The 14,952-nt window shown below is 41.0% G+C and overlaps 1 protein-coding gene across 1 annotated transcript; it reads left to right on the plus strand.

Annotated features, from left to right (window-relative positions):
- Positions 1-573: 573 nt before the first annotated feature.
- Positions 574-14,028, plus strand: LOC110877776 (187-kDa microtubule-associated protein AIR9). The gene is made up of 9 exons (XM_022125980.2): positions 574-667; positions 920-1,072; positions 1,904-1,987; positions 2,098-2,359; positions 2,452-2,550; positions 2,667-2,737; positions 3,212-3,419; positions 3,498-3,609; positions 13,801-14,028. The coding sequence occupies exons 6-9, from the start codon at positions 2,728-2,730 to the stop codon at positions 13,888-13,890; spliced, it is 420 nt and encodes a 139-aa protein (XP_021981672.1). The 5' UTR covers positions 574-667; positions 920-1,072; positions 1,904-1,987; positions 2,098-2,359; positions 2,452-2,550; positions 2,667-2,727; the 3' UTR covers positions 13,891-14,028.
- Positions 14,029-14,952: the final 924 nt, after the last annotated feature.

Consider the following 14,952-nt stretch of genomic DNA (forward strand, 5'->3'; position numbering starts at 1 on the left):
AGGGAGTTTCGAAGTAAAAGAGAATATGATTAGACAAGAAGATGAATGAAAAGGATGGGAAGATGAAGGATAAGGAACTCAACCATTAAAAGGGTATGGCTAATACCATGTTTAGAATGTGAAGGATCTTTTTTCTAATGACAATGGAATGATATAAGGGCCTATATATAAAGATACAAATTACACTTTGGGCACCTCTATAATAAACAACTAGTCAATACAAACATGAAATGATTTATTATCTAACACTGATCCATATGGCCAGTTGTATATCTCTCACTTTATCTATTAAACCTTGTTCCTTCCCAACCCGTTATGACTAAACCTGATTACACAGTGAACTGCTCGTACAAAGTGACCCTATCTATCCTACCTAATAAAAGACATACCTAGGGTGTCACATAGTATCTTTCTAGGGTTCCTATGCCACATGGCTTTTTTTAGCCTATACAATGCCACGTGGCAATCTGAAAAAAGAAAAGCACTTTTGGATGCGGGATCCGAATTTCATGGGTCGGACAATTTCAATTTCGGTTCTTCTATAAATAACACCATCTTAGTTATTCAGATCATTCTCTCCATCCAAACCCTAATCTTCCTCCAGACGCCACCACCGAATCTTCTTTTGTTCGTCCTTTTCTTCATCAAAAATGTTAGATTTCATTAGGTATCTTCATCATCAACACCATTTCTTCTTAATTGATGGAGAATACATACAGATCGAAATACACCATTTCTTTTCTCTCTGTCTTCCCTCTCAAAACCCTAGCGCCGCCTACGTATTTTGTTCAATTGAGTGGTTTTTTGTTTAGATTTGTTCATCAATTTGCTGTTAAATTCGATTTTGATCTTACAACTATCTTCCTCTCTGTCATTTTCTTTTGTTCTGATTACGGTTTCCTTACAAATCCATTTACAGTTACTACTATGGAGAAATCAGAGTCAGTGGTAGCCAAAACAAGAGAGGAGCATAGATTTCGACTAGTCGGAAGAGAGAGAGAAGAAGAGGGTGATGGCGGATTCAAGCGATTCCGTATCTGTTGATATGGAAACGATTTATCTTGGTTGAAAGGTGAGTTCTTAAATACACAATTGAGTTTTTAGTGGAAAATATTTGAAAATGTTTATTGCACGGAAGGTGTTTGATGAAATGCTTGAATGGGATAACGGTTATTTTTTTCATAATTTTTGAGTTTATATTGATGCTTCTCTATGTTTATGGTGATTTAGTGTAGTTTTTGTAACTATTATGAAGATTTTTGATGATTCTAAGAAGATGGTCAACATAAAATACAGGACATTAACAACACCAGTCAAATTAAACAAGTGCTTGGAAGCCATCAACACACATGCATTTGTTGCATCTGAATATCCTGTCTAACTTGCATTGACCTTTTAATTTGTTATAACTGGAACAAGGTGGTGGCTGAAGGTTTTAGACGGAACCTATGGGTTGGCTCTTATAGGTTTTGGATAATGTAACATTGGTCTGCATAATTTTTTTGTTATTTAAATGAAGTCAAACTTGTCTTTATGAAAAAATAAGAAAATCAATGGGTGTTTTGGCAATTTTATAGTCAAGAAAGTACCGGTACTGAAAATTGCCAAATATGGTTATTGGTACCCAAAATGTTCGGCCCGGAACCGATATTTATAGCTAAAATTCGGTAAAATACCGGTATCGTTCGGAACCGAAAGTGTTGGGTACCAAAAAGTGGGTACTAACTCGGCACCGAATTTACCGGTTCGGTACCAAATACCATATGGGTATCCCTAATATCAAATGCTTAAAAAAGGTAGTAATGGTGTCTATGGCTAAAGATTTTATGGTCTTAATAATTTTAATTAATTTATATCTTCATTTTATTTTTCACATAATCGATGTATTTAACTTTATTTTCAGCCCACTTAAGAAGCTAGCGGAAAAAAAGGATGCTGGTGATTATAAACTTTAAGAAGAGGTTCAACTAAAGAGAGTTATTTAGCAGTTAAGGCTCTTTGGTTTTTTGTTCTCTTTAAATGTTATCAGCTGGTACCTAGAAGTAAGTTGCAAATACTACTTTATTTATTAAGTTTTTTGTGGTTGATTATGGCCAGATATGTACAGTATTCACTTCGAAACATGGTAGTAGACACTGGATTGACCAATTTAGCAGTTTGGCTCTCAAGGCAATGCTGGAGCAGAAGGCTTTAATCGTCACAAATGGGTCCATGAATAATAAGATCCCCACATGTTCTGATAAAGGTGGGCTTAGATTCCGGAGCTGGTGCAAGAATAGAAGCCGAACTTGCTGCATGTGTAGTGTTTTGTTCTACTGGGATCACTGCCGTTACTCCACAATATACTCTTGGGGTTAAGGTTTAACACTATATTTGATTAGTTGTTTCTTTCAACTGTTAGTTTTTATATTTATAAATTATGGTGTTTGTTTATTTTCCCATTTGCAATAGTTGCATGGTATCGGTGATATCTTCATTTTGCTTATTTTGTCGCATCACTGCTGATGTGGTGGCCGAATCATGTGTGCTGAATATTCATCAAATCAAATGGTATGTTATCTCTCTTCTTTTTGGAGCCCAAACCTCTGTAAGATATGACTTACTAACAAGTCATTCTAGGAAAAAACAAAATTGTTTGAAACATCAAATATTTATGGCTCTTTCAGGTAAAATAATTCAGCCTTCACTCACCTGTTACAGTTACAGTTTGCTCAAACTCCTATAACGATGCATCTCGGTAACTTTTAAAAGCTTTTGGCTTTGTGCAACCATTTTGCTTATAATATTGACTTTCTTAATATGCAAGTTTATGTTAAATAATTTATATTGCCGGAAAAAGTAGCATAGCCTTTTTCTAAATGTAAATATCTCACATGTTTGTTATAGTACCCGGTGTTTTAAAAAGCAAAAAGTAATATCCTTAATTTCCTTTTCTTATATTTACAATATACTTGACTTCTAGTCTCCAATCAACGAATACTTAATATTATAAAGGTTCGCAATCTCATATATTATATCGATTAAGAGCTACACCATGACCATATCAAATATTCATATTCTTAAACATTAGCTCCTACTTTTTTTAAGGATACCAACTATTAACGTAAGATTGTTTCTTTTAGTTTGCTTCATTTTAATAATAGCTTGAAGATGATGTTTGATGCATCTTTAGTTGGTTTATACAAAATATTAATGCCAACTGTTCTGGCAGGTTTCCCTGTAGTTTCTAGAGTCAATGTGAAGGCGTTATCGTTATATAGTTATCCTGGTGAAGGAATATACTTTGGTGGCTATGAAGGATCAAGCATCATTAGTTGGTTTAGAGAAAATATGGACGGAACAAGTGTTCCTATTAACGGTGCTAACTCTTATATATATGAAGTTACCGATGAAGATTACAATTGCAGATTAATTTTTGGGTAGTTTCTCCACCTTTGTTACATGTCACTCTTAATTATTTTTGCATGTATTTAATAATTGTTTTGTGCTTTTTGAAGGTATACACCAGTTCATTCCGATTTAGTTGTTAGAGAGCTGAAGATGTCTGAGCCAACTAATGGAAACTATGAAGGCATCAAAAAGCTTCTCAGTGAAGGTGCTGGCCTTGAGGTGTGACACTCTAGGTTTTCCCGAACAAACATCTTGTAATATCATTTTTGTATATATATATTATTAAATGGAAACGTGACCTTCTTGCATAATATGTGTTGTATGTATGTATATATATAAGTTTATGCGTATACGCTAGTGAGTCGAGACCATGACTCGAGACCACTCGGTCTCGAGTGGGCCACTCGGTCTCGAGTGGGCCGTAACCGGTTGGGCCGAAACCCCCTTAGCCTACTCGAAACCAAGTATAAAACCCCCAAACCTTCCCCACTTCCTTCATTTCTTACACAAACACACACACACTCATTCCTTCTCTCTTTTACCAAGAACCCCAAACCACCAAACCCATCTTCTTCCTTTTTTCTCTCGAATCTAACCGGCAACAACAAGGAATCTCGGTCAAGAAACTCGGTCAAGTTCATCACCATTACTCGGACACTTCAACTCTCGGTTTCTTCCTTTATTCGGTGCCTTTTTCACAACCGGTTAGTGTTATATGTGTACTAGATGCCATGTATGCTTGATGAATGAAATATTTATGACTTGACCTCTTTTACATGATCTTGATTGACTTAATAAGTAGAAATCATGAGATACATGAAGATTGTTGTGGTTTGTTGATGAGCATGCTAACTTGACATTTGAATAAATAGAGAAATGTTGAATATGGTGCTATCATGTTCTCGGTTGGGTGTGTGAATGATGATCGATAGCACATTAAACTAGGTGTATTGTTCTAGCTTGAAATCGGTTTAAAAATTAGCATATTTGCTTAGGATGAAAACCCTAAAATGATGAATATGTGTTGAATATGGTTGAATGTTAATATGAATATTTGAAAAACCTAACTGTTTGATCCATATTAAGCATTTGTTAGATAAGGAAACTTGTTTGTGAACCCTCATTGGTTATTACTCTAAATGGTTCTGTTGCATAGTACATTTTGGGCTGATATGTCAGAATCAGCACGTGAACGAGTGGAGATCAGCATTGCGACTCGAGACCTTGGAGCCACAACTCGAGACCACAACGGTTGCGACTCGAGACCACAGCGTGACAACTCGAGACCGCAACGGTTGCGACTCGAGACCTCCTCGTGACAACTCGAGACCAGACTCGGAACCTCTGAGATTGCGAGTCAAGCCTGCACCACTCGAAACCAACTAGTACAAGCCGAGACCTCCTGGTTGCGACTCAAGACCGCATGTTCTCGAGTCGGGACCACCTTGTCTCGACTGGGTTGTCCACTTTAGTTTTTGGGCCACAACTTGAAATTGTTTGGGCTGCCTGTTTGATTGAACTATGTGCCTTGCTGGACTATTTGTCAACGGTGTAGATCCTTAGGACCGGCCCAATAACTTATATGATTATTGCATGCACTCTGGGTGTTAGATCCTTGTATGATATACGTGAATTACTTGTACACCAAACCTGACCCATACTGGTAACCATGTTAGGACGTGGTGACCAGCGTGTTTGACAAGTAACCTAATCTGCCGAGCAACCCAAGGTGAGTTCACACACTAAAAGCATGCGTCCCGTGGAGGGACACGGACAAACTGCCAACTTTGGGAAAAATACTTTTGAACCATTACTTCCGGGGGAAATCAGAATGGGTAATTACTATCTCCGGGGGAGATACGTTTGGATATTATTTATAAATCACAACTAGCCATGCTAAACGAAACTCTATCACTTTAAGTCCCTGCTTACAGTACCGATTAATCGCCGGGGGCGAACGGGTTATTAGTTGATAGCGCTATTAGGTTTGACAACCTCAGACCGTGACCGGGGGAGATCGGGCGTGAACTAGTAGACCTTGCATCTTGGTCAATGACAATAGACATTGACTCGGGGCACAACAACTTTCCGTCAACAGTTTCGGTATCTACAGTTTAGTGAGCTTACAGATGGGGTAGCTCCCCACAACGTGATTATAAATGCTTTATCTAAACAACTTAAGTTTTCGAAAACTAAAACTGGACAACTAGTGAACTCGCTCAACTTTATGTTGACACCTTACTGCATGCTTTGCAGGTACCCAGTGACTCAGGAGCTTGCGTCTTGCGGATGTGTAGTGGTCGTCTAACCCGTGTGTTGGGTTCTTAACAAACTTGAACTAAGAAACTTGTTTTAAATTATTTTGTTTATGCTTCCGCTACCTACCTGAACTATTACTTAACTTAATACTTTTGAACTTTGACTATGATATTTGCTAATCTTGCGATTGGTGAGTATTACTTATGATCAATTATTATATTACTCAGTATAATTGGTGGCTGGATCCTGGTCGGTCACGCCTCCAAGCGGTGGCGTTCCGCATGTGGATTTTGGGGGTGTGACAGATTGGTATCAGAGCCATTGGTTATAGTGAACTTGGTTTTAAAAAGGGGAAAAATATTTTTGGGAAAAACCAGACTATAACCTGTGACTCGCGACGACACTACACTCCAAGTGCAAGGCTCAACACATTAGACCTCATAGCTCGGACTAGTGTTTACTTGTTTGCTTACCTTATGTTTCCTGTTTTGCTATACATACTAGTGTGCCTAATTAGATAGATACACCTCTCTCTTCTATTTCATTCTCGCTACATACGACATCACACTCATACTATGTTTACTGATTATGAAGACAATGAGTGGACGTGGAAGAGGAAACATTAACATGACTCAGGCTCAATTCACTAACCTGCTTAACACGGTGGCTGCAGCTTTCGCAGCTCACCCCGGACGTAAACTCGTTATCCTAGGATGTTTAGATCCTACCGCCGCATCGCCTTTTATCCCTAAATCTATACGCTTCGCTTCTCACAAACAGGTCAGCATGCACCTGCGCAACCACCCGTGTGTACTTTCAAAGCTTTCATGGATTGCAAGCCTCTCCCTTTCAATGGCACTGAGGGTGCCATAGGTCTTCTGCACTGGATTGAGAAATTGAAGCTGTCTTTGCTGTCTGTGAGTGTCCCCCTGCGAATTGGGTGAAGTTTGCTACTGGTACGCTTGAAGGAAACGCGCTTTCCTAGTGGAAGGCGCAAATTCAGATGTTTGGATTGGAAACTGCTAATGCTACTGCGTGGGAGGATTTCAAGGACATGATTAAGGAGGAGTACTGTCACCGGGATGACATCCACAAACTTGAGAACGAGTACTTTGCGCTTAAGATGGCTGGGTCAGAGATTGAGACCTACACCAAGCTGTCCAATGACTATGCTGCTCTTTGCCTAAACATGTCTCGACCTATGTATCGAAGAATCGAATTGTACATCAAGGGTTTGGCTCCAGAAATTCGAAGCCATGTGACTGCAGCCAACCTCACTACCATTCAGCCGGTCGTTCGTCTTGCTCACAAACTCACTGATCAGGCCGTAGAAGAGGGCAAGCTGCCCAAAAGGATCAGCGCTACTGCCGGTACTTTTAATGACAACAAGCGTAAGTGGGAAGGAAATCAAAGTAAGGATGCTAACCCCACTCAGGCCCCAGCACAGCAAAGGAAAATTGAAAACAACAAGGGCAATCAACAACAGGGTGGCTATCGCGGTAACCACCCCAAGTGCAACAAGTGCAATCGACATCACAGTGGGCCTTGTGGGAAAAGTCAGTGTCAGCGATGTAACAAGATGGGGCATGAGGCCAAGGACTGTAGGAGTCCACGTCCCGTGGGGCAGAACCAGCAGCAACAGCATCACGGCAATGTCAAGGGTTGTTTCCAGTGTGGAGCTGAGGGGCACTTTAAGAAGAATTGCCCTGAACTGAACCAGAACCGCATCAACAATCAGGGAGCTGGAAACAACGATCAGAACAACAATGCCGGGAATGGTGCAAGGGGAAGGGCTTTTGTGATTGGAGCTGGAGAAGCGAGGAATGACCCCAATGTCGTGGCGGGTAAGTTCCTACTCGATGATCGTTATGTTTCTGTATTATTTGATTCTGGAGCCGATGCTAGTTATGTGTCCCTACGTATTAGTAAGAAGCTTAAGCGCCCGCTTTCGTTACTAAGTTCTAATCATATCGTCGAGCTAGCTAATGGTAGAAACATCGAGGCCTCACATGTTATCAAAGGCTGCAAACTAGTACTTTCTGGTCAGACCTATAGCATCGATCTTTTCCCTGTTACTCTTGGAAGCTTCGATGTTGTTATCGGTATGGATTGGTTATCCAAACATCGCGCGGAAATCCTCTGTCAAGAGAAGATGGTTCGCATTCCCCGCCGTTCTGGCAAACCCCTCATTGTACAAGGTGGCAAACGCGGAGAAATTTCAGGCGTTATCTCACTCTTGAAGGCCCAGAAGTGTTTACGAAAGGGGTACACCGCTATCTTAGCACTTGTCACCAACACGCAGGAAAAGGAAAAGAGGATTGAAGATTTTCCAGTAGTGCGTGACTACCCCGAGGTATTTCCTGAAGAACTACCTGGACTCCCTCCCCACCGTCAGGTCGAATTCCAAATCGAGCTAGCTCCCGGAGCAGCGCCCATAGCTCGTGCGCCTTATCGACTAGCCCCCGCAGAATTGAAGGAACTCTCTACACAACTACAGGAACTATTGGATAAAGGGTTTATCCGCCCTAGTTCATCACCCTAGGGAGAACCGGTACTCTTTGTTAAGAAGAAGGATGGCACGTTCCGAATGTGCATCGACTATCGTGAGCTGAACAAAGTTACCATCAAGAACCGCTACCCTCTCCCGCGAATCGACGTCCTATTCGATCAGTTGCAAGGATCGAGCTACTACTCTAAGATCGACTTACGATCGGGCTATCATCAACTAAGAGTCCGTAATGAAGACATCTCCAAAACTGCATTCAGAACTCGTTATGGTCATTAGGAATTCCTTGTCATGCCCTTTGGAATGACCAACGCGCCCGCGGTATTCATGGACCTCATGAACCGAGTGTGCAAACCTTACCTCGACAAATTCGTGATTGTGTTTATCGACGACATCCTGATCTACTCGAAAAGTCAAGAAGAGCATGAACAGCACCTACGCCTTATCCTCGAACTCCTTCGCAATGAGCAACTGTACGCCAAGTTCTCGAAATGCGACTTCTGGCTTCGAGAAGTCCATTTCCTTGGGCACGTGGTTAACAAGGATTGAATTCATGTCGACCCAGCAAAGATCGACTCTATAAAGAATTGGCCTACCCCTAAGACTCCGACCGAAGTCCGCCAATTCTTGGGACTAGCAGGGAACTATCGAAGATTTATCATGGGATTCTCAAAGATCGCTCAGCCTCTCACGGCTCTTACTCAGAAGGGTATGGTTTATAAATGGAGTGAAGCTCAGGAAACCGCATTTCAGAAGCTAAAAGATAACCTCTGTAGTGCTCCTATCCTATCGTTACCTGAAGGTACCGACGATTTTGTGGTTTACTGCGATGCATCCATTCATGGGCTCGGTTGCGTGTTAATGCAACGCGAAAAAGTTATTGCCTACGCCTCTCGACAACTTAAGACTCACGAAAGGAACTACACTACGCACGACTTGGAACTAGGAGCAGTGATCTTTGCGCTTAAGATATGGAGACATTACCTGTACGGTACCAAGTGCACCATTTACACCAATCACAGGAGTCTCGAGCATATCTTCAAGCAAAAGGAATTAAACATGCGACAACGTCGATGGGTCGAACTCCTGAATGATTATGAATGCGCCATCAAGTACCATCCGGGCAAGGCCAATGTCGTGGCAGACGCCCTCAGCCGAAAAGACACTACGCCCAAGCGCGTGCGAGCGCTACAACTTACCATCCAGTCTAACCTCCCCACTCAGATTCGAAATGCTCAGGTTGAAGCTCTGAAACCGGAAAACATCAGGGCTGAGTCCTTGCGAGGATCGAGACAACGACTAGAACAAAAAGAAGATGGCGCTTACTATGTGGCAGGGCGCATTTGGGTCCCACTCTACGGAGATCTACGTGAGCTTGTGATGGACGAAGCCCATAAGTCCCGTTATTCAGTACATCCTGGTTCGGACAAGATGTACCACGACTTAAGGACCACTTACTGGTGGCCTGGCATGAAAGCCCACATCGCAGCATACGTTAGCAAATGTTTGACCTGCGCAAGAGTCAAGACTGAGTATCAGAAACCAGCAGGCCTACTCCAGCAACCAGAAATCCCGAAGTGGAAATGGGAACAAATTTCCATGGATTTTGTTACGGGGCTACCTAGATCCCAACGCAGGAATGACACTATTTGGGTGATAGTAGATCGATTGACTAAGTCTGCACACTTTATGGCCATTAAGGAAACAGACAAGTTTTCTACCTTGGCAGAAGTCTACTTAAAGGAAGTAGTCTCGAGACACGGGGTGCCAACTTCCATTATTTCCGACCGAGACGCTCGTTTTACTTCCGAGTTGTGGCAAGCTATGCACAAATCCTTTGGCTCACGTTTGGACATGAGCACCGCTTATCACCCACAAACGGATGGGCAGTCTGAACGCACCATCCAAACCCTGGAAGACATGCTTAGAGCATGTGTGATCGATTTTGGCAAGAATTGGGAGAAGCATCTACCGCTGGTGGAATTCTCCTACAATAACAGCTACCACACTAGCATTCAGGCGGCACCTTTTGAGGCATTGTACGGTCGTAAATGCCGATCACCTCTTTGCTGGGCGGAAGTCGGTGACAGTCAAATCACAGGCCCAGAACTGGTGGTAGATACAACGGAAAAGATTGCCCAGATCAGACAACGCATGGCGGCAGCTCGTGACCGTTAGAAAAGCTACGCTGATAAGCGTAGGAAACCGCTAGAATTCCAGGTCGGGGACCGGGTTCTACTTAAAGTCTCACCCTGGAAGGGTGTGGTTCATTTCGGTAAACGGGGCAAGCTGAATCCGCGATATGTTGGACCATTCGAAATCACCGAGAGAATCGGTAAGGTTGCTTATAGATTGAACCTGCCTGCAGAGCTGAGTGCAGCGCACAATGTTTTTCACGTGTCTAATCTGAAGAAGTGTCTGTCAGATGAAACACTCATAATTCCCTTCAAGGAACTCACTATTGATGAACAACTACACTTTACTGAGGAACCGATTGAGATCACGAATTGAGAGATCAAAACCCTCAAACGTAGCCAAATACCTCTCGTGCGAGTTCGTTGGAACTCACGACGTGGCCCAGAGTTTACCTGGGAGCGGGAAGACCAGATGAAGTGCAAGTATCCCCAGTTGTTCCCAAACGAAACCTCCAGCACTGAAGCTACAACCGAATTTCGGGACGAAATTCCAAACTAACGGGGGGATGATGTAACACCCCGTTGAAACACTCTTACGCGCACTAGCTTAGCAGTGGCTGCCTTAACTTTCGGGACGAAAGTTCTTAAAACTTGGGGATAATGTGACACTCTAGGTTTTCCCGAACAAACATCTTGTAATATCATTTTTGTATATATATATTATTAAATGGAAACGTGACCTTCTTGCATAATATGTGTTGTATGTATGTATATATATAAGTTTATGCGTATATGCTAGTGAGTCGAGACCATGACTCGAGACCACTCGGTCTCGAGTGGGCCACTCGGTCTTGAGTGGGCCGTAACCGGTTGGGCCGAAACCCCCTTAGCCTACTCGAAACCAAGTATAAAACCCCCAAACCTTCCCCACTTCCTTCATTTCTTACACAAACACACACACACTCATTCCTTCTCTCTTTCACCAAGAACCCCAAACCACCAAACCCATCTTCTTCCCTTTTTCTCTCAAATCTAACCGGCAACAACAAGGAATCTCGGTCAAGAAACTCGGTCAAGTTCATCACCATTACTCGGACACTTCAACTCTCGGTTTCTTCCTTTATTCGGTGCCTTTTTCACAACCGGTTAGTGTTATATGTGTACTAGATGCCATGTATGCTTGATGAATGAAATATTTATGACTTGACCTCTTTTACATGATCTTGATTGACTTAATAAGTAGAAATCATGAGATACATGAAGATTGTTGTGGTTTGTTGATGAGCATGCTAACTTGACATTTGAATAAATAGAGAAATGTTGAATATGGTGCTATCATGTTCTCGGTTGGGTGTGTGAATGATGATCGATAGCACATTAAACTAGGTGTATTGTTCTAGCTTGAAATCGGTTTAAATTAGCATATTTGCTTAGGATGAAAACCCTAAAATGATGAATATGTGTTGAATATGGTTGAATGTTAATATGAATATTTGAAAAACCTAACTGTTTGATCCATATTAAGCATTTGTTAGATAAGGAAACTTGTTTGTTAACCCTCATTGGTTATTACTCTAAATGGTTCTGTTGCATAGTACATTTTGGGCTGATATGTCAGAATCAGCACGTGAACGAGTCGAGATCAGCATTGCGACTCGAGACCTTGGAGCCACAACTCGAGACCACAACGGTTGCGACTCGAGACCACAGCGTGACAACTCGAGACCGCAACGGTTGCGACTCGAGACCTCCTCGTGACAACTCGAGACCAGACTCGGAACCTCTGAGATTGCGAGTCAAGCCTGCACCACTCGAAACCAACCAGTACAAGCCGAGACCTCCTGGTTGTGACTCGAGACCGCATGTTCTCGAGTCGGGACCACCTTGTCTCGACTGGGCTGTCCACTTTAGTTTTTGGGCCACAACTTGAAATTGTTTGGGCTGCCTGTTTGATTGAACTATGTGCCTTGCTGGACTATTTGTCAACGGTGTAGATCCTTAGGACCGGCCCAATAACTTATATGATTATTGCATGCACTCTGGGTGTTAGATCCTTGTATGATATACGTGAATTACTTGTACACCAAACCTGACCCATACTAGTAACCATGTTAGGACGTGGTGACCAGCGTGTTTGACAAGTAACCTAATCTGCCGAGCAACCCAAGGTGAGTTCACACACTAAAAGCATGCGTCCCGTGGAGGGACACGGACAAACTGCCAACTTTGGGAAAAATACTTTTGAACCATTACTTCCGGGGGAAATCAGAATGGGTAATTACTATCTCCGGGGGAGATACGTTTGGATATTATTTATAAATCACAACTAGCCATGCTAAACGAAACTCTATCACTTTAAGTCCCTGCTAACAGTACCGATTAATCGCCGGGGGCGAACGGGTTATTAGTTGATAGCGCTATTAGGTTTGACAACCTCACACCGTGACCGGGGGAGATCGGGCGTGAACTAGTAGACCTTGCATCTTGGTCAATGACGATAGACATTGACTCGGGGCACAACAACTTTCCGTCAACAGTTTCGGTATCTACAGTTTAGTGAGCTTACAGATGGGGTAGCTCCCCACAACGTGATTATAAATGCTTTATCTAAACAAATTAAGTTTTCGAAAACTAAAACTGGACAACTAGTGAACTCGCTCAACTTTATGTTGACACCTTACTGCATGCTTTGCAGGTACCCAGTGACTCAGGAGCTTGCATCTTGCGGATGTGTAGTGGTCGTCTAACCCGTGTGTTGGGTTCTTAACAAACTTGAACTAAGAAACTTGTTTTAAATTATTTTGTCTATGCTTCCGCTACCTACCTGAACTATTACTTAACTTAATACTTTTGAACTTTGACTATGATATTTGCTAATCTTGCGATTGGTGAGTATTACTTATGATCAATTATTATATTACTCAGTATAACTGGTGGCTGGATCCTGGTCGGTCACGCCTCCAAGCGGTGGCGTTCCGCATGTGGATTTTGGGGGTGTGACTTGAGGTATTCATTTATTTCGTATCATTCCAGTTTTTTGTAAGAGTTGTTTGTTTTCGTAATATTTGGTTTTTGTTGTTAAAGTTTTGATTTTTATGTATTTATTTTAAGATTTGTGTGAATTATGATGCGGGTTTTTATGGATTTGTTATCACCGGGATACAGAAGGATCACTTGAAGAGAAGGGGCCAACTCTAAATTTTATGGATTTGTTTTAAGCTTTGATTTTTATCATCGGGATACAGAAGGATCACTTGAAGAGAAGGGGCTAGCTCTAATTTCGTATCATTGATCCCTTTTAATTAGACTAAAAGGGAACGGGCCAGCTCTAACTTGCATTGACCTTTTAATTTGTTATAACTTTTATAACATTTATATTATTTTAAAAGAGGTTACATAACTAATATTGTTAAAATATAACAATTTCATTTTCTAAGCATATGTGTATATCTATCAATCTCACAAAGGGAAAAAAGTATTTTGCTGACTTGTGATTACATCTTGCTGTAGTGTTTGATCAAACAGTTTTACGGAAGCACACTTCTTGAGGGCAGTCACCCAATTCTTGAATCATTGAAAGAGATTGAAAGAGATGAGTGAAATAGGATGTCCAAATGTATCTGAAAAAATGAGGTTGATGTTGGTTTTAATTCCCCCTGCAGTTTGAATATTTTTATATTGTTTTGTTATCATCACAAAGGATGTGATAAATGAATCTGAAGGTTACATTAGGGATAATTTGAAGTGTAAAAAGGTTACAACCTTCGTGTTATTCATATTTTAATATGTTTACGTATTGTAGCTACTTGGAAATCAAGAAATTAGAACGAATGTTACTATATTATTAAATATCTAAACCATTATGTAAGAAGTACAATAATATTAAATTTTAGTTTGAAATTGGGGGCTGTACAAGTTGAAATTTGGATTCGAAGGTTAATCGTTTATGGTGCTTTGTCATTTGATCATATATTCATCTAACTCAATTTCGTAAATTGGGTTTTATCAAACTATTTTTTATATGTGGCGTTTTTAAGAATTTAAAGTGTGAAAGGTTAAAACTATATTACCAAAAGTACAAACATATCATTTTTCAACCCCGCGAAATTCGCGGGAATTAGGACTAGTTTTATTAATAATAAACTGAACATGAATCTATATTTATACTATCATAGAACACACTAAAATAAATTATTTTAATACTGGCCCTTATATTCACAAAATAGATAATACTAGTTTAGATATTTTCGGAACACGCCCTTTTAGCATAGAGATCTCCTCCTTCCTCCCTTTGAGATTCAAAACCGTACCACCCTTGATAGTATTGATACTGCTCAATGATATCTATATGCATGCTATTTCGACTTCCAGTACTCTTATTTGGTAATAGGTACTTCACAACCAATTTCTTAAGGTTGCATATGTGTTAGAGTTCAGATTGTAGACATTTGAACTCGGTACGGACACACTATCATATTTTTAACTTAATATTTCAGTTTCATCTTATCTTTATTATTATTATTATTATTATCCATTTGCTACATACCATATTGCTATATTTCTGTCAATCTTATGACCAATTTGTTTCAGACGTGCCTTTGTTTTATTTTTGGATGGAATCAAAATAGGTAGCTAAGAAAGCATCTATGATTTAGTAAGACT

The sequence above is a fragment of the Helianthus annuus genome, chromosome 9, assembly GCF_002127325.2.
Source record: "Helianthus annuus cultivar XRQ/B chromosome 9, HanXRQr2.0-SUNRISE, whole genome shotgun sequence".
NCBI lineage: Eukaryota > Viridiplantae > Streptophyta > Magnoliopsida > Asterales > Asteraceae > Helianthus > Helianthus annuus.